At 48.5% G+C, this 25335-nt stretch overlaps 1 protein-coding gene across 1 annotated transcript; it reads right to left on the bottom strand.

The window, feature by feature from the left end:
* Window positions 1–194: 194 nt before the first annotated feature.
* Window positions 195–24602, bottom strand: TMEM268 (transmembrane protein 268). Its single transcript, XM_068974593.1, has 10 exons — window positions 24554–24602; window positions 22554–22739; window positions 17219–17328; window positions 14897–15004; window positions 14014–14163; window positions 10408–10518; window positions 8405–8485; window positions 7339–7524; window positions 483–701; window positions 195–374 (listed from the first exon to the last, which is right to left on the bottom strand). Exons 2-9 carry the CDS (start codon window positions 22660–22662, stop codon window positions 522–524), a joined length of 1035 nt encoding a protein of 344 aa, XP_068830694.1. The 5' UTR covers window positions 22663–22739; window positions 24554–24602; the 3' UTR covers window positions 195–374; window positions 483–521.
* Window positions 24603–25335: the final 733 nt, after the last annotated feature.

Genomic DNA, 25335 nt, shown 5'->3' with positions numbered 1-25335 from the left:
AAGAACAACTTAAAAGTGGAGAACATTCTGAGAATTTACTTCTTTGCTTCCGATTGGGAAGGGGGCATCTTATAATTTAAGGGGCTCAAGGCAATGCCACACAGAGCAGCGTCCTCCCTGAGTCTCCATCTGACACGAAGCAGGTGAGGACCGGAGCATCGCCTGAGAGCAAGCTTTGGGCCCACTTTCAGCCCCATCTGGTCATCTTCACATTTTCGGGGCTCACCAGACAATGAAAGGGATGGGCGAGGGGCCCCTTCCACTCATGCCAACGGTTCTAAGCAGCACAGAAAGTAGCTCAGAGTGGGACCATCGGTTTCTGCAAAGGCCAGGGGTCAGCGTGGACTGTCGACAAGCCATTTTGGTGCAGGGTCCTGGAGTGAACACCAGATCCCCAGTGCTGACATGACTGACAGCCTCAAGGCACCCCAGAGCCTCGCCGTCAGCCACCCCGGGGCTCCAAGGCCTCCCTGTCCTCTCACCTTCAGTCCTGGAGGAAGAGGAGTACCTTCGTTCCAAGGTCACCTGGTCAGGAATGGGCAGCACCCCGTGCCCAGGATGTAGGCTTCTATGAGCTGGCAGGGGCATGGAATCCTTGGAGAGTCCATGTGTCGTGTCCCCAGTGCCTGGGGTAGCTGAGAGGTCACGAGGAGCCGGATGTAGTAGCCACCAAACACTGCCAGCAGCTGCTGGGCCATTTCCTGGAAGAGGCAAGGGGGCAGAGTGAGCGCCACAGAGAAGTAGCTAAAGAGTGAGGAGAAGGCCAAGTGGTCCTTGGCTTTGACACTGGTCCAGCAGTGACACTCACTAAGAAGAACCTGGCCAGGCCCTCAGCCAGGGCTCTTGCAAGATGCCTGAATGGGTCCGGAACTCCAGCTCTCATGCTCTGTGGGGCTACTGCAGTCTCAATTGCCTCATCTCCAAGGTGGGTAACCTAACTGCTAATAGGCGATAATATGCACAAAAAAGCTTCCCTAGTGGCTCAGACGGTAAAGCATCTGCCTGCAATGTGGGAGACCTGGGTTCGATCCCTGGGTCAGGAAGATCCCCTGGAGAAGGAAATGGCAACCCATTCCAGTACTCTTGCCTAGAAAATCCCATGGATGGAGGAGCCTGGCAGGCTATATAGTCCATGGGGTTGCAAAGAGTCGGACACGACTGAGCAGCTTCACTTTCACTTTCATGCACAAAAAAGCTAGGGAGCACTACAGAAATTACCATTAGCTTATAACAGCCAATTGCACACACACACAGAGACACGCTGTCTCTTTCTCTCTCTTCTTCCAGTTTCAAGTGATTTTGTAAAGTACACAAGGTCAAGGTAATGCACCTGAAGAGTAGCACCAGTAAACGGAGGCAGGGTTGGGAGAATATCCCTATGACGGCAGATTCTTCAATTTACACAGGTAGTACCTGCTGTATTACTTCAAACTAGTACTCCTATATTAAAAGTGCTTATCACGGCTACCAGATCACGCCTCTCTCCTCTATGCTGTGTGAGCCCCCTAGAGAAAATAAAGGATGCTCTGATCCAGGGAAAGTGGGGTTTAGGGCCTGACTCAGTTGGATATTTAGGGGCAAAATAAAGCTGAGCCTAAGAGCGTCAGGGGACCGTCCCCGTCCCACTGGGAACCTGCCTTCACTTCCTGCCCTCGTGCATGTGAGAGGAGCAGGTTTCTCTCCAAGAAACTACAATGCATCATTTCACCTTGGTCACGTATTTGTGCTGGTTTGCTGGCTGAGGCCAAAGGCCTGTTCACGCAGAGGTGTGTGTACAAAGGATCTGACATAAGACAAACACAGTATGTTTCCATTTAAAAGAGGCACATACAGCAATAAATTCAGGAAGGCCAGGTGGCTCCGTGCTAAAGAATCCACCTGTGGATGGAGGAGACCCAGGTTCAGTCCCTGAGTCAGGAAGATCCCTTGGAGCAGGAAATGACAGTCCACTCCAGTATTCTTGACTAGAAAATTCCATACACAGAGGAGCCTGGTGAGCTACCGTCCATGGGGTTGCAAAGCGTCAGATAAGACTGAGTGACTGAGCACGTGTGTGTGTGTGTGTGTGTGTGTTAGTTGCTCAGTCATGTCCGACCCTATGGACTGTAGCCCATCAGGCTCCACTGTCCATGGAATTCTCCAGGCAAGAATACTGGAGTGGGTTGCCATGTCCTTCTCCAGGAGATCTTCCCGACCCAGGTACTGAACCCGGGTCTCCTGCGTTGCAGACAGATTTTTTACCACTGAGGATGCACACAGAGCAATAAATTCATAGAGACAGAGAGTAGAATGGTGGCTCCCAGGGGCAGGGGAAGGTAAGAGAGTTGGTATTTTAATGGGTATGTGGTTTCAATGGTGAACAATGAAGATAAAAAGGTTTACGAGGAGGATGTTGTGATAGTGGCACAACAGTGTGAATGTACTTAGTTCAGTTCAGTCGCTCAGTCGTGTCCAACTCTTTGCGACCCCATGAATCGCAGCACGCCAGGCCTCCCTGTCCATCACCAACTCCCAGAGTTCACTCAGACTCACGTCCATCGAGTCAGTGATACCATCCAGCCATCTCATCCTCTGTCGTCCCCTTCTCCTCCTGCCCTCAATCCCTCCCAGCATCAGAGTCTTTTCCAATCAGTCAACTCTTCACATGAAGTGTCCAAAGTACTGGAGCTTCAGCTTTAGCATCATTCCTTCCAAAGAAATCCCAGGGCCGATCTCCTTCAGAATGGACTGGTTGGATCTCCTTGTAGTCCAAGGCACTCTCAAGAGTCTATTCCAACACCACAGTTCAAACGCATCAATTCTTCGGTGCTCAGCCTTCTTCACAGTCCAACTCTCACATCCATACATGACTACTGGAAAAACCATAGCCTTGACTAGACGGACCTTAGTCGGCAAAGTAATGTCTCTGCTTTTGAATATGCTATCTAGGTTGGTCATAACTTTTCTTCCAAGGAGTAAGCGTCTTTTAATTTCATGGCTGCAGTCACCATCTGCAGTGATTCTGGAGCCCAAAAAAATAAAAAGTCTGACACTGTTTCTACTGTTTCCCCATCTATTTCCATGAAGTGATGGGACCAGATGCCATGATATTAGTTTTCTGAATGTTGAGCTTTAAGCCAACTTTTTCACTCTCCTCTTTCACTTTCATCAAGAGGCTTTTTAGTTCCTCTTCACCTTCTGCCATAAGGGTGGTGCCATCTGCATATCTGAGATTATTGATATTTCTCCTGGCAATCTTGATTCCAGCTTGTGTTTCTTCCAGTCCAGCATTTCTCATGATGTACTCTGCATAGAAGTTAAATAAGCAGGGTGACAATATACAGCCTTGATGTACTCCTTTTCCTATTTGGAAACAGTCTGTTGTTCCATGTCCAGTTCTAACTGTTGCTTCCTGACCTGCATACAGATTTCTCAAGAGGCAGGTCAGGTGGTCTGGTATTTCCATTTCTTTCAGAATTTTCCACAGTTTATTGTGGTCCACACAGTCAAAGGCTTTTGCATAGTCAATAAAGCAGAATTAGATGTTTTTCTGGAACTCTCTTGCTTTTTCCATGATCCAGCGGATGTTGGCAATTTGATCTCTGGTTCCTCTACCTTTTCTAAAACCAGCTTGAACATCAGGGAGTTCACGGTTCACGTATTGCTGAAGTCTGGCTTAGAGAATTTTGAGCATTACTTTACTAGCATGTGAGATGAGTGCAATTGTGCGGTAGTTTGAGCATTCTTTGGCATTGCCTTTCTTTGGGATTGGAATGAAAACTGACATTTTCCAGTCCTGTGGCCAGTGCTGAGTTTTCCAAATTTGCTGGTATATTGAGTGCAGCACTTTCACAGCAGCATCTTTCAGGATTTGAAACAGCTCAACTGGAATTCCATCACCTCCACTAACTTTGTTCATAGTGATGCTTTCTAAGGCCCACTTGACTTCACATTCCAAGATGTCTGGCTCTAGATTAGTGATCACATCATCATGATTACCTGGGTCATGAAGATCCTTTTTGTACAGTTCTTCCGTGTATTCTTGCCACCTCTTCTTAATATCTTCTGCTTCTGTTAGGTCCATACCATTTCTGTCCTTTATCGAGCCCATCTTTGCATGAAATGTTCCCTTGGTATCTCTAATTTTCATGAAGAGATCTCTAGTCTTTCCCATTCTGTTGTTTTCCTCTATTTCTTTGCATTGATCACTGAAGAAGGCTTTCTTATCTCTTCTTGCTATTCTTTGGAACTCTGCATTCAGATGCTTATATCTTTCCTTTTCTCCTTTGCTTTTCACCTCTCTTCTTTTCACAGCTATTTGTAAGGCTTCCCCAGACAGCCATTTTGCTTTTTTGCATTTCTTTTCCATGGGGATGGTCTTGATCCCTGTCTCCTGTACAATGTCACGAACCTCATTCCATAGTTCATCAGGCACTCTATCTATCAGATCTAGACCCTTAAATCTATTTCTCACTTCTACTGTAGAATCATAAGGGATTTGATTGAGGTCATACCTGAATGGTCTAGTGGTTTTCCCTACTTTCCTCAATTTAAGTCTGAATTTGGCAATAAGGAGTTCATGATCTGAGCCACAGTCAGCTCCCGGTCTTGTTTTTGTTGACTGTATAGAGCTTCTCCATCTTTGGCTGCAAAGAATAGAATCAATCTGATTTCGGTGTTGACCATCTGGTGATGTCCATGTGTAGAGTCTTCTCTTGTGTTGTTGGAAGAGGGTGTTTGCTATGACCAGTGCATTTTCTTGGCAAAACTCTATTAGTCTTTGCCCTGCTTCATTCCGCATTCCAAGGCCAAATTTTCCTGTTACTGCAGGTGTTTCTTGACTTCCTACTTTTGCATTCCAGACCCCTATAATGAAAAGGACATCTTTTTTGGGTGTTAGTTCTAAAAGATCTTGTAGGTCTTCATAAAACCATTCAACTTCAGTTTCTTCAGCATTACTGGTTGGGGCATAGACTTGGATAACTGTGATATTGAATGGTTTGCCTTGGAGATGAACAGAGATCTTTCTGTCGTTTTTGAGATTGCATCCAAGTATGTACTTAAATGCCCTTGAATCATATACTTACAAAGAATTATGGTGGGAAATTTAATACTGGGTATATTTTATTGTGGTGGAAAAAATTTTAAGTAAAAAAAAAAATTGGAAAAACTGTGTTTACTGCATGCTCTTATTAACACATTTGGTCTCCAAAGTTCCATCCACCTGTCTGGGGTTTCAGGGAAGATGCTCTAGCTCCTTATGTGCGGCACAGCTTACATGGTAGGACCCAATAGAACTTTGGAGCAGGAGGAAATGGAATTCAACAGAGATGCACATAAGATTTCAATATCCAACTGCAATTTAAGGAGATAGATTGATGACAGACTGGCTGATAAACAGATTTTAAAATGACCCAAATACTTATCAACATGCTCATGTTGAGGTAGGCTTACCATCTATCGACACCAACTACACATCCCATGGGACTACACACAAAAACATACCAAGATATTTTTTAAATAGGGGGGTACCTAATAAGTATTTTTTATTTAAAATTTTATATTTATTTTCCTCTTTCAGAGATCTTTCACCTGCAGCCAGTCTGAAGGCAATGCAATAAGGTGTGGGCTACACCCAGGCTGTTTATGTCGGTACAGTTAAGGATCAAGAATAGGCTTTTGAATTAAAAGGGCCAAGTGGGAATATCAGCTCAGCCACCATGGGACAGACCAGGAACAAGTCACTTCACTTTGCTGAGCCATTTCCTCAGCAGCAAAAGACAGAAAATTGAAACATCTTTCTGAGTGAGGACTTATTAAAGGAACTTATTAAATGGAAAGAAAGCCCAGTGTGCAGTACTCAATAAATGCCATCAATATCACTATCATTATCATTATTCAAAAAGCAGAAACTAGCTGTGTTGGATCAGTGTTTCCTTAGAGTTATCCTTTGTACTAGAAAAATGCTGAAAACATCAAATAGCCTACCACTTACTAATTCAGATTGAGCTTTGCACCCATTTACTTTAAAATTGATTAACATAAGCAAAGAAACTCAACAAGAAAATCTGCCTCCTGAAAATCATAGGCTGGTTTCCGCCCTGGATTATGCCATATTCTCCCTTGTTATGTGACCTTGGGTACGTCAGCTGACCCCTTGGAAGTTTATTTCACCCAACAGGAAAAAAGGGAAAGTAACCCATATTTTAGAGGAAATGCTAAAGAATTTTATGCATGACAAAAATCTATAAAAACGTAAGAGGTCATTATAACTATTTATCTGCCTTTCACACACACTGGGTTCCTCCTGAAATATGATAGTCTGGCCCAGGCTGAGACTTGGGCATAGATTGTATTTTCCCTCACTACATTGTAAGGGCAGCTACTTTAAAAACATGTGCACACACACTGAGATTTGATATTCATGACAGGAAATTGTATTACTATTGGTTTGAATGAATTTGAAAAAAATCATTTAAAAGACCCATCATAGTTAATAGGCTATTTCACATAAACCCAGACATGCATGCACAAGAAAGAATGTGACCTTATATTTTCAGCTCTTTGAAGAGATTAATATATTTATCATTTTCTCTTATAATGGTCCTATTTCCAGGCTCCCCACTCCCCATCCATGCAAAAGGGAAAGTCTGGACTGGGCTAGACTTTTCATCTCCAAATCTATCGGCAAAAAACCAAAGGCAAGTGTTCTCCTGTATCACACCCTGCCGGAGATCACCCCTCGCTGCATGTTATCCAAACCATCTGTCCTCATGATGAGAAGGGGGTTCCACAAGCTGCAAACCATATTAGCAGACTTCTGGTCTACCAGCTCTTAGCCATGCCAAACAAACAGCTTAGCTAGCAGGACCCAACAGAACTTTGGAGCAGGAGGAAATGGAATTCAACAGAGATGCACATAAGATTTCAATATCCAACTGCAATTTAAGGAGATAGATAAATTGATGATAGATTGGTTGATAAACAGATTTTAAAATGACCCAAATATTTATCAACATGCTCATGTTGAGGTAGGCTTACCATCCATCAACACACAACTACACATCCCATGGAACTATACAAAAAAATACCAAGATATTTTTTAAATGGGGGGGGGTACCCAGTAAGTATTTTATATTTAAAAATTTATATTTATATTCCTCTAAGCTATCTTCTAAACTGCTGCAGTGAGGAAAAAAAATATTAAAAAACTAGTAGGCTGGAAGAGGTGTATGGTCCTGACCAACTCAGTAAAGGCACGTCACCAGGAATCTACAGTAGAACTTGAGAGCCAGGCACGGACTCTATGCAAACACTCGGTGAAGGAGGGTGGCCCTGACTGGCCCAGGTGCTTGTTACCTCCGGCTCAGCCTCAGGAACAAGCTGGCGAAGTTCAGTCTGCAGGAGCGGCTTCTCCGTGGAACCCGGACGGTCAGGCAGGAGAGGAGTTTCCTCCAGCAGGTTCTCCGGCCCCTCGTCGGCTGTGGGGCTCACCCCAGTCTCCATGACAACACACAGCTGGCTCAATCTGCTTCTCAGCAAGGACTGCAAAGGAAACAGAGAGGGGCTCTGTGGTGTCCTCAGCTGGGTGGATGTAGGAGGCCAGGTGGCTAGCTAAGCATCAGACCCACAGAGGATGGGTGGACTGTCTACAGATTGAGATGCCGACCTCAGGAGACCCTGGAGCTGAGCCACATTGGAGACATCAGATAATTCCTGCAAAAATACAGTCAGAAGCACTTTTCCTTCCATGCTCTCATCTGTTCCTCAGAGTAGCCTGGGACATGGGAATCTTTACCCATATTTGCAGATGAGCAAACTTGAGCTCAAAGGCCTTCTCCTAAGCCACACAGGGATTAACTTCGCTGGATCAGGGCTCAGCCACAATCCTGACTTCAAGACCAACTGTAGCACTTTCGGGGCCCAGAAAATGGGTCCCACGAAAGAAGCACAGAGCTCGAGGATGGGAGGGCTGGGCTCTGAATCCAGCATTTCCAGCTGGCTCTGGGCCTTCTCAGAGCCTCAGTTTCTGATTCTGTGTATGTGAAGCAAAATCTCCTTGTTCTTCCTCAAAACACTGAAGATTCTGAACAAGGGAAAGTCAACTAAATATACGATATTTTCCTCTGCCAGAATCTTTATCATTGTTGTTGGGATAAATGAAATCTATTGTTATTTATTACTATTACTATAATTAAAATAAATGTTCACTATAAGAAATGTGGCAAATGCAACTAGTTTAAAAGGAAGAGAAAAATGGCCATAACATCCTAGGCAAAAACAGCCACGATTCCACAGAGGTATTCTCCCTTCCAAGTAACTTTTTCCTTAGACATTTTTCCAACACCAAGATAATGCAATCTATACAGTTTAGCCTCCTGGTTTATTTTCTTCTTTTGGTTTTCGCTTAAGGTATCTTACTTACCTCTTGGCTTATCTTCATCTCTCGAATGTGATTGGACAAAAACTGTACACAGGTCTCCAGGTCGAAATAGACAAACCAGAGCTGGGGAGAGAAACAGTCGTGACTACAGAGGACAGAGCCCGCCGGACCTCGAGCTCTCCATCCCCAAGACGGGCCTCACCCCTGCCTCCTCCCCGCGGCCCGCCCTTCTGCAGATGACCAGATTCAGCCTGGTCTCAGATGGGAGCCATTCTGCTGTCTCTCAGAGTTCCCCTACATGGCCAACCCCCTTTGGATGACTGGCAGACAAGTGGCTTTGTGTGCGAAATTTGGAAACTGTCAAACCCTGTCCCGAATGGCTGAAGCCCCATCTCTCTCAAGTCACTGAACATCCCAGGTAAACTCTGGACCATCCTGGACATCACATATCCACCTGGGATAAACACATGCATGTACCCCCTCTATCCCCAGTGGCTGGGATGCCCTTCTGTCTGGAATCTAACAATCAAACGAGTGAAACCCTTCAGAGCTCTCACCTCCACTGTCTGTGGCCAGGTCAGAGGTCATCAACCTGGGGGCTCTGGGGGCAGGAGCGGCTAAGAAGTCTGCCTGCCCCTCGCCATCACCTCCCCCTCGCCATCACCTCCCCTTCCACCTCGACCTCCACAGTCCCCCAGAGGCTGGGGTAAACTCAGCGAGGTGGAAGTCCTCCATGTTCACACATCACAACCCGAGTTCTGCAAGAAACCACTGGCACCTGGCCCACGCCCCTGGGCACAGACCCGCTCCTCTGGATCCTGGGCCTCCCTCTTCCTGGTGAGACCCAAGGTCACATCTCTCCCATACCTCACCCCCAAAGGAACATCTGGATTCCTTTTTTACTTTTTATCATGAACACAGAAGAAGAGCACAGGAAGTCATTAACTTCCAGTTACCCAGCATCTTGGTTCAGTGATTATCTCTTCATGCTACTCTTATTTCATCTCTACCCCCACCCATTACTCACCCTGGACCCCTCCATGCCCCACATCCGCCCCCCCCAAAAATCCAAGATATTATATCACCCTGTCTCAAGATGCTACTTTGCAACTGAAAGAACCTGGTTTTTTAAAAGATGTGTCCACTCCTTAGTCAGTCCAGCCAGCCAGCCATATATTCAACTAACACTTGCCAAGTCGCTCCTCTGTACCAAATGATAAAAGAGGATTTAGAGATAAATGAGGCTGAAAGGATCCCCAGATTCAAGAAGCTCCTGATCTACACTATCACACTTGACCTACCAGTATCAAGTTCACCCTTGGTGTCAAGCAAGATCCCTTTACATCCTACCCCAACTCGGGCGTGCTTCGTACACTCAGGATCTGCCTATGTCTGTTCTCTGCCATAGCCTCAGTACCTAGAACAGTGCCTGGCACATGGTGGGCTCTCAGTAAATATTTTGGGGATGTACAGGTCATGTGCCCAATGGGCTTCCTACCAAAGACACCTGTACCCCCACCCCGGGCTCCCACTGGGTGAGATGCAGGTGTGACACTGACTGAGGAGATGCACCAACCCCACTGGCAGAGCCCAGCCGGGATCAGGAGCTCTGAGCCTCATCCAGCCCGGCTGGGTCCCAGACGCACTGCGTGACCTCCTGGTCACTTCATATCTCACATTTCCCTGGAGCCAAGGAAACAACCAAGCCAGGGGCACACGGCCTTCGGGGTCTGACCTGCCTCTCCAGGGACCTCATCTGGACACTGAGGGCTGGAAACAGGGTAGACCCCATCTCTCTGCTGAATAAATGGTGAAGGCGGAATGTAGCTTGGCTTCCTTCAAACTGTCCTTCCAGCCCTGCCTCGTGGAGGTTCTAGGCTGCTGCTGACCGCCCAGAGGGGAGTCTCCAGGAGGAGACACAGGAGCTGGGAGGAAGGAAGGGTTGCTGATGCCATCTCTGTTGGCAGACCCGGGCAGACACTGCACAGACCCGGGGAGCCTGGCCTCAAAGCTCCCACAGGAGGGGTCGCTAGATGACACGGTACCTGAATCACACTCTGGCAGCCTTCCACCGTGTCCGTCACCCCCAGCAGCACCCGGTGTCTCAGGAGGGCTCCGTTGACAGCTGCCAGCCTGAGGTCTGTGTTGGTGTTGGCCTAGAAGACAAACACCAGCCTCACGGCCTGAACTTCATGTTGTTGGGGCGCTCCTGGGCCCAGGCAATAACCACGCACTGTCCCAGCCCGAGACACCGCGTGACAATCTCGGTCTTTAAGACACAGCCACTGTCTCCCCTATACAACAGACTGTGGGGTTGTTGGGACAATAAATTCAACAGTCTCCACAAGCCTGGGGTGAAGCCCAGCTCCACTACTTCTGGGCAGTGTGGTCCTGGTCAACTGTGTCCCTTCTCTGAGTCTCGCTTTCTCCAGTTCTGAATAAGGGCAAAAAGTGTCCCCAGCCCTTAGGAAGGGGGTGAGATTGAATTGAGACTATGTGTGTGAAGCACTTCACCCAGTGCCCAGGACACAGTCATATGCCACAGGTATCTGCAGGAGGAGGGGACTGAAGGGGCTCCTGCCTCTCCCAAACAGGGGGAAGCCAAAGCAGTGTGTACAAATGCTGCGGCTCTTAAGGATGTTGTGTGATGCAGGTTGAACACAAACAGTAAGAGTGACGACACTCAGGGAGGGGGATCTGCACGGTCCTGAGTGACAAGGGATTTGGGAAGAAAGAAGTCCTTGAGCTGAGGCTCCAAGGAAGACGTAAGGAAGGCTGTGTGACCAGAGACCAGTTACTTAACCTCTCTGAGTTTTGGTTTCCCCACTAGTGAAGAGTTATGCAATACCAGGTAGGATGATGCACTCCCCTTGCGGCTCAGATGGTAAAGAATCAGCTTGCAACGGGAGAGACCCAGGTTCAATCCCTGGGTTGGGAAGATCCCCTGGAGAAGGGAATGGCAACTCATTCCAGTATTCTTGCCTGGAGAATTCCATGGGCAGAGGAGCCTGGCGGGCTACAGTCCATTGTCTCACAAAGAGTTAGACACAACTGATCAACTAACACACACACACACAAGTAGGATTACACTTGTGTGTGTGCGTAGGATTACACAGGCATGCTGCACGTTATTACATCATTTAGTTCTCCCGGCAATCCTATGAGGAGCTACAATTATCATCCCATTTTACAGATGAGAAAACTAAAGCCCCGAGAGGTTAAGCAATAAGTCACCCCAGGTTGTAGGGCTAGCAAATGGTAGGGGTATCCTGCCTCCTTGTCAGGCATAGATATCAGGCCCCAAATACAGGACACATAAAAAGTGCTCATTACATGATGGCCATATTAGAAAGTAAAGGATCCTGGAGGATCGAAAAACAGTGACGACAGAAGGGTCATTATGCACCTGGGGCCTCCATGCTGCACCTACGAGTGAAACCACAGTTCTGTTCATCTCTCTGCCCTATGCCCAGCGCATCCTCTGGCCCTTGCTGAGCCTTCAAAAACACCAGCTGAGTAAGGAAGAAATGGAGGAAGGGGGCAGAAACCCACAGCAGGCCTCCCCGAACTGCCTCCCTGAAGCACCTGCCAGGCGCCCTTACTTGCCCCTGATAAAGCAGAACACTTAGCATTTTCCCCCTCCCCAAGAGAAGGTTCTTGTTGCAAAAGCAGCCAGTTCAATTTATTTTTTTATAGGCCAAACACAAGACCATAAAAGCATTAACGGAGCCCAAGGGCAGCATTATGTTGTCAGCCTCATCTTGAAGCTCAACAAAGATCCTTTCAGAATGATTGAGCCATCAAGTTCCTATTCGTCCCTGTGAGCACAGGCGCTAAATGGAATTCATACCCCAAACCCTGACTACATTTCCTCACATCCTGCCCTCTCCTCCTGAGTCAGGCAAGAGTAGAGTGTTTACTAAAGGTCTCAAAGTCCACCTCTGCGTCAGGTGCTGGGGAGCTTCCTAAAGTAGCTAGGAGAACAGTGGAGGGGCTTCCCTGGTGATCCAGGGGTACAGAACCCACCTGCCAATGCAGGGGACATGGGTTCGATCTCTGGTCCGGGAAGATCCCACATGCTGCAAGGCAACTAAACCTAGGATCACAACTACTGAGCCCACCCTCTAGAGCCCGTACTCTGCAACAAGAGAAGCCGCCACAATGAGGACCTATGCGCTGCAACTAGAGAGCAGCCCCTGCTCGCTGCAGCGAGAGAAAGCCACGTGGAGCCATGAAGACCCAGCACAGCCAAACATAAACAAATAAATATTTTTTAAAAAAAGAAGAAAGAATGACAGTGGAGGTGTGGTAGGCAGAATAATGACCTCCCAAGGCTGCTTAAATCCTACCGCACAGAATCTGTGAATTTATGTTATATAACACAGAGGAATTAAGGTGGTAGATGGAATTAATGATGCTAATGAGTTAGCCTTAAAATAGGAAGACTGGCCCAGATGACCTAGACAGCCCAAAGACCCAGGGATCAAACCTGAGTCTCCTGCATTGCAGGCAAATTCTTTACCATCTGAGCAGCCAGGGAAGCCCTAAAGTCATCACAAGGGGCCTTAAAAGTGGGAGAGGGAGGGAGAAGACTCAGAGTCCAGAATGTGAGAAGGACTCAGTCCACCACTGCTGGCCCTGAAGATGGAGGAAGGGGCCATGAGCCGAGAAACGCAGGAGGCCTCCAGAGCTAGAAAAGACAAGGAAAAAGATTCCCCACTAGAGGTTCTAGAGAAGAGACAGCCCTGCCCTGTCAGAACTTTTAAACTACAGAACTGTAAAGCAAACCATTGTTTTAAGCCACTACATTTATGGTTATCTGGTACAGCCACAGAGCACCAGTGCACCTGCGTATTGGTCCAGAACAGGGCTTGGAATCTGAGCTCCTGGCTTTGAATTCCAGCTCTGCCATTTATTAGCAGCATGACCTCAGACTACTCCTCGGGCCTTTTGGAGCCTCAAGTACCTCACCTGTAACATGAATGTAAAAGACTCTACCCAGAGATTTACTGGGGGGTTCTGTGAGCTAAGGTCTGTAAAGCATTTAATAGATGACCTACCCCATATGATGCACTCAACAGTAACAAAAGACTGATGCTGAAGAAGCAGAAGACAGTTAGCCAACCATACATTAAGCCAGGAGGTATCAATCTCCTTTGTGAATGAAGTCACAGGAATCAGAGGGTTCAAGCTTTGAACTCCCAACTCTGCCAGTCAGACTGGGATTGGCACAAGTTACCTAAACTCCCTGATCACCCACTCTTGGCCTCAGAGGTCGCTACTGAGATGAAATGAGATGCAACTGTCAACTGAGGCTGGAGTCCACCCACGCACACGGCTATCGCAAGCACACAGGCAAGGGAGGTGCATGGCAGGGCTCAGTCGCCTCAAAGGGCCGTCCTTGCCACTCCCAGACTCTCTCAAAACACAGCCCACTCCCAAAAAACAATACACAGGGATCAGAGGGAAAAACAGAAAGGACCTAATCACACGTGTGACTGGACTTCTTTGAGTCACTGGGCACATGGGCCAGGGCAAAGTTTCACAGCTGTGGAAATTCTCTGAAGCAGGCGGAAGAAGTCTGACTTGGGGTTCCCCTGCTGGTACAGCCTCTCTGGAGGGAGCATGGCTGGGGTCCCCGGAGGGCTCACCTTCCTCTGGTGTCTCTCAAAGATGAGCACGAGAGTCAGGGTGAGGCTCGTGGCAGCCAGGGTCACGAGCAGCACGCCGGCCCAGTGGTTCCCCAGGGCAAACATCTGGCTGGTGGAGTAGATGTTGGCCCACACCACCACGTAGAACACCTGTGAGAAGCCAGAGAAAGGGCATGGTCAGGGACACCTGTCCTTGGGCGCAGCAGCTCCACTCCCAGGGCCACCTTCTGGCCACTCCGGACACCCTCCTCGGATTTAGAGAGCTCACAGTGCCAGACAGAGACCAATGCGGGTGTGGGGGCCTGTGAGAACGGGCCCTTGTTCCTTGTTCATAAGCAGACGGAAGGGCAAGGGGTTAGAACAGGTATTCCAAATTCCTGCTTACTCTGATTTTAAATAAAACAGAAAAGGGCAGGGCTTGGGAGTGAGATGAATCTGAGTCAGAAGCCCATGTTGATCCTTTAAATGCTAAGTGGACGTGACATGTTATAGCACCTCTCTGAGCTTCAGTTTCTTTATCCATAAAATGGGGATAATAATACCTCCCTCATGTAGCTGTTATAAAGGTCAATAAAATAACCAAGTCCCAGAGAGCAGAAAGGTCTTCACAAGACCAGATGCTAAGACTGGGGCCTTGGGGGTGGGTCTGCAGATTCCCGGTCACCCAGCCTCTGTCCTTAGTGAACCTGCCGTCCACCCCTTACATGAGGAGCTGGTAACAACTCTCCCCCATAAACCCCCTGCTACACCAAACCCAAGGCCGTGGGAACTGCTCTCTCCCAGGCGGCCCGGCCACCAGCCCCTAAAGCCGTTACCAGCACCCACAGGCTGCAAGGCAGGGCACTGAATTCAGCAGCGTCTCAGGGGACCCCGCCCTCCTTACCACAGCGAAGGCCAGCCGCATGGGCCTCGAGTTGTAGATGATGTATCTCCTCACTTGGGGCTCTAAGAGGGCGCTCTCAGCCAGGCTCCGGTACTGGTCAGCTGGGACCTGTTTGGCCACCCAAGGGAAAGAGACTCGTTGCCCTCAGAAAACCACACCCCACTTCTTCCCACCAGCAAGCATCCTGGGTCCAGTTCACGTGGCTATCATGCGGGAGGCGGGTGAGTGCATCCTGGGCTGCCCGAGAAGGCAGAACAAGGCACACGGAGCCCCGAATGGCACCACAGGATCAGAGAAGGACGGGCCCTACTGGGGAGACGGGACAGCTTGAGACCCAGGGGGATGTCCAGGAGAGGGACCCCCATAACCCCAGGCTCAGCACCTCACAACAGCCCCAGGAGAGCCTAATGGTTAAGGGGCAGGCCCTGGAGTTGACCAGCCCTGGGTCCAAACCTTGGCCCTGCCCCTCATGCACTGCGTGACCCAGAGCAAGTAAACCCACTTCTCTGAGCCTCACTTTCCTCCTCTGGAAAATGAGGGTAATAACTGTACACTTTATAGAGGTGATGTGCATATTAAGATAATACATATAACACTTTATGTATCACACAGTGAGTGAAAGTCGCTCAGTCATGTCCGACTCTGCGACCCCATGGATTTAGTTCATGGAACTCTCCAGGCCAGAATACTGGAGTGGGTAGCCTTTCCCTTCTCCAGGGGATCTTCCCAACCCAGGGATCAGACCCAGCACTCCCACATTGCAGGTGGATTCTTTACCAGCTGAGCCACAAGGGAAGCCCATATATTATACAGGAAATATATGTATAATATATATGTATACATATTATCTGGACATCCTTGGGAGTTTCTGTTCTCTTACTTGGGGCTTCCCTGGTGGCTCAGATGGTAAAGAATCTGCCTGCAATGCCGAAGACCTGGGTTCGGTCTCTGGGTTGGGAAGATCCCCTGGAGGAGAGCATGGCAACCCACCCCAGTATCTTGCCTGGAAAATCCCCATGGACAGAGTAACCAGGTAGGCTACAGTCGACGGGGCTGCAAAGAATCAGACACGACTGAGCGCCTAAGCACAGCACAGACCACACACAGAGTCGTTCTCTTACTTAGATGGATATCTGTATCTGACTATCTGCTTATACAAGCCCAGGGCCACTTCCAAAGTGAACACTTGATACATAAGCATTAGTATCAAACTACATCAACAACTATTAATACAGTCCAAGGTACTGAAAACTCACATCTTCTGCCCGAGCAAAACGCCCTAGAGCATAAAGGTCTTACGAGAACGGACTGCTTAAGAACACAGAATTTAATCATTAGAGACGATAGTTAGGAGCATGGCAGAACAATATGCAAACTGTTCACCAGTGAAGAAAACCCCATCTGAAGACAACTGTTTAAGGAAAATGTCCTTTTGTACAAAGGCTGAAAGGAAGCGTGGGAAGGAAAACCAGCTGTCACGCTGATGTGGGGTGAGTACTGTCAACTTGGAACGTTTCCCTTTAATGGTGCTAAAAAACCATAATACAATTCTGTGTTAAAGGAGTAAATTCTCAAGTCTTCAGGGTAAAATTAGCATTGTAGCTTCCTTATCCATAAATAATCCATCCCGGGCAGTGATGGTCAAGACCTCCTCACTCTAAAGGATATGAGAAGAGTGAGAATCACACCTGTGGGAACTTACAAGCCACAATTTATTGAACACTTACTACGTGCCAGAGCCAGTGCAAGTGTTCCTCAGGCATTGTGTCTTCTCATTTGCACAAAAACCCCAGTGTGTGACCCCAGGCATGGGGACCTAGTCACCTCTGTAGTAATCACTGAGTAGCTGTGATTAAGTGCCCAGCACAGGGCGGACACCCTCAAACACACATCTATTAAGCAAATTAATTGGCATATCAAGCACAGGGTAGGTGCTTAAAAAAGATGTTGTGAATCACTGCTATGTTTAAAATGGATGACCAACAAGGACCTTATTGTATCATACATGGAACTCTGCTCAATAACATGCGACAGCCTGGATGGGAGCGGAGTCTGGTGCGGGGGTGGGTGGGATAGATAAATGCTTGTGTCTGGCTGAGTCCCTTCACTGTTCACCTGAAACTATCACAACATTGTTAATTGACTATACCCCAATATAAAATAAAATTAAAAATAGAATTTAAAAAAAACAGTGAATGAACCAGTAAAAAAAAAAAAATGTTGTAAATAATGAGATGATAGAATAGATAAGACAGACAGATGGGTGGATTGATGGGTGGATGGGGGAAAAAGTAATAAGGCTACAGTACAGTCAGCACTCACCTGAATACCCCAGGTCTGCAGCTGCTCTTCAGCGGCTCCCAGGTCAAATGAGATGGGCGCACAGGTATTGTCGATCCGGAGCACCGTAAGGACCTGGCCACTGCGGAGCTCTGAAAGCACACAGACACTTAATCTGGCTAAGCGACAAGGACTGGGGGTGAACCCAGACCTTGACGGCATCACCTCCTCCAGCCTTGAGAACATTCGCATGGCAAGGAAGGACTTGCCATCCTCAAACCTTCCAATGAAGGCTGCAGGTAAAAGTAAGCGTCTAATAGGGCCTGAAATAGGGAGATTCCTAGGTTATCTGGGTGAAGTGGAAAGTGTTAGTTGCTCATTCATGTCCAACTTTTTGCAACCCCATAAGCTGTAGCCTACCAGGCTCCTCTGTCCATGAGATTCTCCAGGCAAGAATACTGGAGTGGGCAGTCATTCCCTTCTCCAGGGGACTCGTCCTAACCCAAGGATCAAACCCCAGGCTCCTGCAATGCAGGCAGATTCTTTACCTTCTGGGGCACCAGGGAAGCCCAGATAATCTGGGGAGGGGCCCACTGCAATCACAAGGATCATTAAAAGTGGAAGAGGGCAGCTGCAGAAGAGCCAGGAGGGCTGTGACTATGGAAGAAAAGTACAAAGAGATGGAACAACTCTGGCTTTAAAGTGGCAGAAGGCTTCAGGAGCCAAGGCATACGGGCAGCCTTTAGACGCTGGGAAAGGAAAGGAAACAGTCTCTCCTGGAGCTTCCTAACACAGCCCTGCTGATCTCATGATCTGAGCTCAGTGAGGCCAGTGTCAGACTCCTAACCTACATAACTGTAAGAGGATAACTGTATTTTCTAAGCCCCTGTTAGTGGTCACTGTTACAATAACCACAGAAAACCAATCCACTAACTTATTGGCAAGTCCTCGCCAGTGTATCAGCACTCGCTTGACATTTTAAAAGCATAAATTGCGTGAAAGTAGTACCTCTAAAAGCACATCAACTCAGGCTTATCACAACTTCTCACTCTTGCCCTGCAACGCTACAGGGAAGCCAGACCAGGAGCCAGAGTGAGGCAGTCCCCTCAGGCCCAGGGAGGAATGGCAGCAGAAAGAAGCCACACCTACTTCCCTTCTGAGCAGAGAAACGCTGCAGGAAAGGACTGAGCTATTCTCTCACCATGAGGCCCCGGGAGCCACCGGTGAGCGGCCAGGGCAAAGCTGGAGCTAGCTGAGCCCTGAGATACTAGGATCCTAGAGTTTAGCGCTCGAGGATGGAAGCTGAATATTTCAGCACATTTTCTGTAGCTGTCGCTCAGAAGAGGAGCAGGACTGAAGGGGTTAAACCACAAACATGTTATCCACTGGCACAGAGCCCAGCTCTGGGCAATACTGGAGTCTTAAATCTCCACCTTCCTGGGGATTCCTGCCCACCCCCTCAATCGCTCCTCCACCCCCTCACCCAGTCCATCCCTGGGCCCTGCCAATTGGGCCCAACAAAATCTCTCCCAGCTCCACGCACCCCTCGGCATCTTCCCCACAACCCTCGCCCAGGCTCCCGTCACTTCTCCCTGTACCCCTGTCTCCTAACTGGCTTCTCCAACTGCTCTTCCTCTCACAGTGCGTTCACACAGCAGCCAGGGCACAAATCAAATGGTGTGAATCCTCTGAGTAAAAGTATTCAATAGGGGCCTTCCCTGGAGGTCCAATGAGTAAGCATCTGCCTGCCAATGCAGGGGTCTCAGGTTGGATCCCTGGTGTGGAGCAAGCAAGCCCGTGCGCTGCGACTACTGAAGCCCACGTGCCCCAGGGCCCACGCTCTGCAACAAGAGAAGACGCTGCAATGAGAATCCCGCGCGCCGCAGCTAGAGTAGCCCCCATTCCCCCAACTAGGGAAAGCCCGCACGTGGCAACAGACACCCAAGCTCAGCCAAAAATAAACTAACGAATAAATCTTTAAAAAAAATAGTAACTGTCAATAGCTTCCCAGTGCTCTGAAGAAAACCAACCTCGTGACCATACTCCCCCAGTCCTTAGAGGAACTAGCCTCCTGCCAAACTCAGCTTGAAGGCTCAGCCTCATTCTGCGTCCTGCCGCTCCAGCCTCCTTTGTTCCTTGGACATGCAGTGTTTCTCCCACCCCAGGGCCTTTGCATATGCCCTTCCCGCTCTCTCCCTAGAACACATCCCCCTGGCATCACTCCCTTAGATCCCAGTCATCACTTGTGTTCCAGTTCATTAAGCCCTTTCCCAAGGAGTCTTCCTTGATGCTCTAAACTCTCGCCAGGTCAAATCTGTCTGATAAACCTGCCCATCACTGCCCTTCTCCTTTATGCTCACTGAAGATGAGTACATATGCACCCAGTTACTCAATCAGTCCACTGTCTCCATCTGAACAATATTACTCCCACATGGGTTTTACACATCACTGAATCCCCTTGAACTGGGTTCAGTGCCAAGTATACAGCAGGTACTAGATAAATGTTTCATGTATGAATGAAGTGGGGGAAGCACACGCTAGATGGTTTGGGGTTCAATTTGTAAGTGAGCCTCTCACTAACAGAGAAACCTTGAAGAAGCAATCTACTTCCTGGCCATCCCCTTAGAGGATGATGATATCCACTGCAGAAGATTCTGCAAATAATTAAGACAATGAAAATAAAGCATTTAGTGTAAAATGGGTGCTGAATAACTGGCTGCTATGGTTGTTATCATTTAAAAGCTTGTCAGAGCACCTAAGTTACCATAAAGCCACACTGGTTTAGTTGTATCGGTTTTTATCTTCCCACACCTTGTTCCAGAAAGGATTTCGTAAAAATAAAATATGAAAAGGCAAAATTATAAAATTAGACTTTAAAATAAGTAAATGAGGGAAAACAGATAAAAAGAAGATAAGGGCTGAAATAAAAATAGAATAATAAAATAAAATATGAATAGTTTCCGGGGACTGAGCCCTTCCTATGCAGTAGCCACAGTCTCAGGGTCACAGTCTTGATTCCACTTCATCCTCTAAGAGCCCTGCGCTTAGTCACTGAGTCATAGCTGACTTTGCAACTCCATAGACTGTAGCCCACCAGGCTCCTCTGTCCAGGGGGGTTCTTCAGGCAAGAATACTTGCCATGCCCTCCTCCAGGGGATCTTCCCAACCCAAGGATCAAACCTAGGTCTCTCGTATTGCAGGCGGACTCTTTACCATCTGAGCCACCAGGGAAGCCCAAGAATACTGGAGTGGGTAGCCTATCCCTTCTCCAGGGGATCTTCCCAATCCAGGAATTGAACCAGGGTCTCCTGCAAGAGCCCTAGAAAATGGAAAACGATTACTATGGGAAAGGAAACAGGGCTTCTGAAAGGAGAACCAGCTTGGATGGTGCTACCAGGGGAAACGAAAGGAAGAAAGGGAAGTGAAAAGAAAGAGGAGCACAGGAGAGGCAGGCAGCTGTGCTGCAGGAGCCTCAGACCAGCCCTTCACCGCACAGCGCAGGGTGCAAAACCCACCCTGATCTGGATCTCGGGCTTGGAGACTGTGAACTGCTGCTCTAGCCTGGCTCTTTGCACTGTATGGACAGTGTTTGCTTGAGCAATGCAAAGACTTTTCTCAGTGATGGTATCTCTGTTTCCCTTTCAAGCCATGAATTCCTGGATTCTTGGCAATTATCTCTCTCATCTCTTTCTTAAAGTGAGAACTCTAAGTCCTCCACTTAAATATCCTTGTTTTCACACTTAAGCTAAAAAAAAGAATCTGAAAAGCTACCAAAAAACATGTGTGTGTACAAGTGTGTGTGTGTGTGCATGTGTATGTGTGTGTGTGCACATACAGAAAGCTATTTCCTATAAAGGGGCAAGAACTGGCTTGCTGAAAACCAGTGGAGCAATGTCTTCAAAGAGCTGAAGGCAAATTATTCCATTTTATTTCATTCTACTGGTATGCATGTACATGTGAATTGCTTTCCTAATAACAGTAGACATAAAAGGAACCCTTGTTTTTAAGTTTGAAATCATCTAAGAAACCAGCCACAATATAAAGTGCCATCTCCACTTGCTTATGCCCACCCACTCATCCATTCATTCATTCATTCATTCAAAATACTTATTGAGTTATGACCAACCTAGACAGCATATTCAAAAGCAGAGACATTACTTTGCCAACAAAGGTCTGTCTAGTCAAGGCTATGGTTTTTCCAGTAGTCATGTATGGATGTGAGAGTTGGACTGTGAAGAAAGCTGAGCACTGAGGAATTGATGCTTTTGAACTGTGGTGTTGGAGAAGACTCTTGAGAGTCCCTTGGACTGCAAGGAGATCCAACCAGTCCATCCTAAAGGAGATCAGTCCTGGGTGTTCATTGGAGGGACTGATGTTGAAGCTGAAACTCCAATATTTTGGCCACCTGATGCGAAGAGCTGACTCATCTGAAAAGACCCTGATGCTGGGAAAGATTGAGGGCAGGAGGAGAAGGGGGCAACAGAGGATGAGATGGCTGGATGGCATCACTGACACAGTAGACATGGGTTTGGGTAAACTCTGGGAGTTGGTGATGAACAGGGAGGCCTGGTGTGCTGCAGTTCATGGCATTGCAAAGAGTTGGACACGACTGAGTGACTGAACTGAACTGACTATGTGCCAAGCTGTGTGCTAGGTACTATAGACACAGGGATGAACAAAGCAATACAGAGCCCCTGCCCTCATGCAGCTTACATTTTACTTAGGAAGCTGGACATTCAACATGTTATTACACAGGGAATTAATTTAATTACAAACTGCTAAGTGCCATAGGGAGAAGCAGATATATCAGAGGGTCTGGCTTAGGCTGGGCCATCAGGGGAGGATTCCCCATGGAAGGGATATCTGAACTGAGCTCTGAAGGATGAAAGGGAATAAAGCAGGGGAAAGGAGACAGGGAAAGGGCATAACATGCAAAAGGGACAGCAGGTGCAAAGGTCCTGGGGCAGGGCAGCATGGCCAGGGCAGCAGGAGCCTTTAAGGCAGGCCTTGCAAGCTGGTGAATGCTAGATCTTCATGCTTAGCCCAGTGGGAAATGCTGAAACAGAAACGGAAACAGAAAGGTTGTACGTTTTTAAAAACCTCTCTGAGACGCCACGAAGAGACAATGGAAGAGGCAAGGAGAAGTGCTAGGGAGCTCTAGCATCCTAGCAGGGGGCAAGCTAAGGAATTCGGTGACAGAGTAAGTAGCAATGACAGAAATGCCTGGAAACACATCCCCAAATGCCCACCCTTATCTCAGGCACTTCTGGGCCCTTCCACTCACCTCTCCTCAAGCATACTATCTGAGTCCAGCTCAGCATCCTAGGGGCAGGGGCAGGGGGGTAGAGGAGGAAGGAATTAAGGGTCATGACCCTACCTTGCCCCCAGCCAGGAGGGCTTCCGCCAGGCAAGGGACTCCAGCCAGGGGAGGAGGTGGGCAAGGGGCCAGCCGCCCCGCCAGGGTCCATCTGTGGTTCACACGCCATAGCAGCACCAGCAAGACTCCTACTTCCCGTTCTCGGAGCCGTGGTTCATCCTGGAGCAGCCAGCTCAGCTTCGCCTGCTTTCAGAAAACAACACCATAAGAAAAAACTTCAGGCCTGGTCCTGGGGTGGCCAGCTTCCTCAGACTCCCAAGGCCAAAGCCATCACCAGGCTGAGGAAAGCCACCCAGAGTCTTTCCTCGGATTGTGGTCTCGTTGATCAAGCTAAGGAACGTTCTCAGAGGGAATGAATAGGAGGAGCCAGAACCCTCCAAGGCCTGGGCTGAGAACTTCCCTCTGGTCTTGGATTTTCTCCAGCACAGACACATCCAGGAACCGCAGAGAACTCTCGAGCTGACCAGACCCCACTCTCAGGCATCTGGAATTTCCCTTCCTGACTGAGTAGAGGATAGGTCTGTTCATCACAGGGAGCCTTGTTTATACAAAGCAACAAAATGTTATAAAAAGAAAAGAGCAAGGACTTCAGCACCAAAGGACCTAGAGGTGAACCTTCTCTTGACCCACACGTGCTCTGGGACACCCACTGTGAGGGTTCTTAGCTCCCCGAGCCTTGCTGACCTCACCTGCAAAATGGGTGCAGGGAGGCCAGCCCGGCATAGCTGCTGTGGGGCAACACAAAGAAATACAAGTGTGGCATCCAGTATCCTGCTCAGCATCAGGCCCATTTCCTCACAGCTTTCTCCCATTTCCCCGGAGACAGAACTGCAAGTCAAAGATGTGACGTGACCCGCCCAAAGTGGGGTGGCTGGGAGCTGTGGGGACTGGAGATGAACCAGGCCATCCAGCTCCAGAATCCAAGCCCGTCATTCCCACATCTCTGAACCTCAAAACCCAGGTCTGGCTATGGCTGAGCCTCTTCCTTAAACTGCCTTAAAAAAAAGTGGGTGGAAGGAGCCTGCATTTCCCAAGTGTGATCTAGCAACATATTCGCATTGGCATCTGAGCTGCCAAGCTGTGGGAGGGCAGGGACCATCTCCCGCAAGCCTGGCACACAGTAGGCACTCCCAAACACTGCTGAATATCAGTCAATCATATCGCCCCTTACTTCCTTCCTCTTCCCTGGTACCCCCAAGAGGCATGAAAACAACAGCCCAAGGATGTCTACCGTGCACTTGGCGATAAATGAGGTTCTGCTCCATCTGATTGGGTCCTAGGCCTATGAAACAAAGAGAATCCTTGGATCTGTGCTCCAGACCAGGAACCCAGGGACATCCTAGCTAGGAACCTGTTTCCCAGAAAGGCTATACTGGAGTCTCAGAGACATTTGTGGGGCCCAGGAGCCCCCTGTCCTTCCTCCAGGCAGAAGGGACCATCCACAAGCTGGAGTTGCCCAGACAGCCTTCCAGACAGCGTGGAAGGTTCATTAGCTGCAGAATCCCACAATTAGACAGTGTCTTTGGGAAGAAGTCCCCATTACCCCAGTTGGCCCAATTAGCCTCCCACAAAGTCCCAACCAGGAGAAGTCACGCACCTGTAGGCTATTTAGTGTAATGGAGAAAAGCAACCTGCACAGTCCTGCCACTTCCCACGTGAATGACCTGGAGCAAGTGACTTGCACTGCCTCAGTTTCTTCACGTGTACATGGGAATAATGCAACCAGGTTGTTGTGAGGCTTAAAGAATTCAAACCTAAATCACTTGAGAGCATCACAGGGCAAAACAGAACATACCAATCATTATTTTTACTCCATAGACACTCCCTAAGAATATTCTAGCGCCAGGCCCTGTGCTTTCTCGACTATAAAGCCAGCAATAAAATCTCGAGTCCTTGTTCGGCCCTCTCTGATGGGTACCACCATCTGGTAGAAAAGACAAACTCAGAGAAAGAGAAACAGACAATGATCAGAGAAAGCAGGCAGAGGGAGCGGGCAGTACCTTGGATTGAGGGAAGACTTCTTCTGGAGGCTTCTCAGAGCACGGAAGGAGGCTCCTGCCTTGGCCAAGGTGGAGGGAGAGAAGGAACTGCCAAGTACGGAGAGATACAAACCAGAGGGTAGGATGGGGGCCGATCAAGGCGGCCTCCGCCCTCACCCTGTAGCCTCTCATCCAAACTGGAGGCTGCAGAGGGCAGGAGGGGTGTTGGCAAGACTGGCCAAGGGCAGGTGCTGACCCATCACCCATTAGCGTATTCTGAGCTGCCACCCCCACCCCCTCCAGCCCTGCACTAGCCCTAAGGGGACAAGGCGGGGAAGGTCAGACACCAGGATGGAGGCAGGCAGGGAGTGAGCCCAGCCCTCAAGTTCCTCAAACTAACTGGCCATCCACTCCCCAGCTTCCTAACTCCCCTTGCTGTTTCCACTTAACCAGACCTTCCAATTATCCATCTCTCTGAATTGGGTAGCAAACCTCTGCAAAAATCTCCGTTTCTGCAGACACTGAGTGCCCCGCATTCCTAGAAGAGCCCCATGCACCTCCCTAAGTTGTGTGTGTGTGTGTGTGTGTGTGTGTGTGTGTGTGTGTGTGTGTGTGTGTGTGTGTGTGTGTGTGTGTGTGTGTGTGTGTGTGTGTGTGTGTGTGTGTGTGTGTGTGTGTGTGTGTGTGTGTGTGTGTGTGTGTGTGTGTGTGTGTCTGCTGGGGGACGGGGGAATCCTACAGTTTTCACAAGTCAAGTTTTGTTTTATTAAACTGGAAAGTCCCAACAAGGGGCCATGATGGAG

This window comes from Capricornis sumatraensis, chromosome 6 (genome assembly GCF_032405125.1).
Source record: "Capricornis sumatraensis isolate serow.1 chromosome 6, serow.2, whole genome shotgun sequence".
NCBI lineage: Eukaryota > Metazoa > Chordata > Mammalia > Artiodactyla > Bovidae > Capricornis > Capricornis sumatraensis.
The sequence above is the reverse complement of the archived record's forward strand: the minus strand, read 5'-3'. Positions and strand labels throughout refer to the sequence as shown.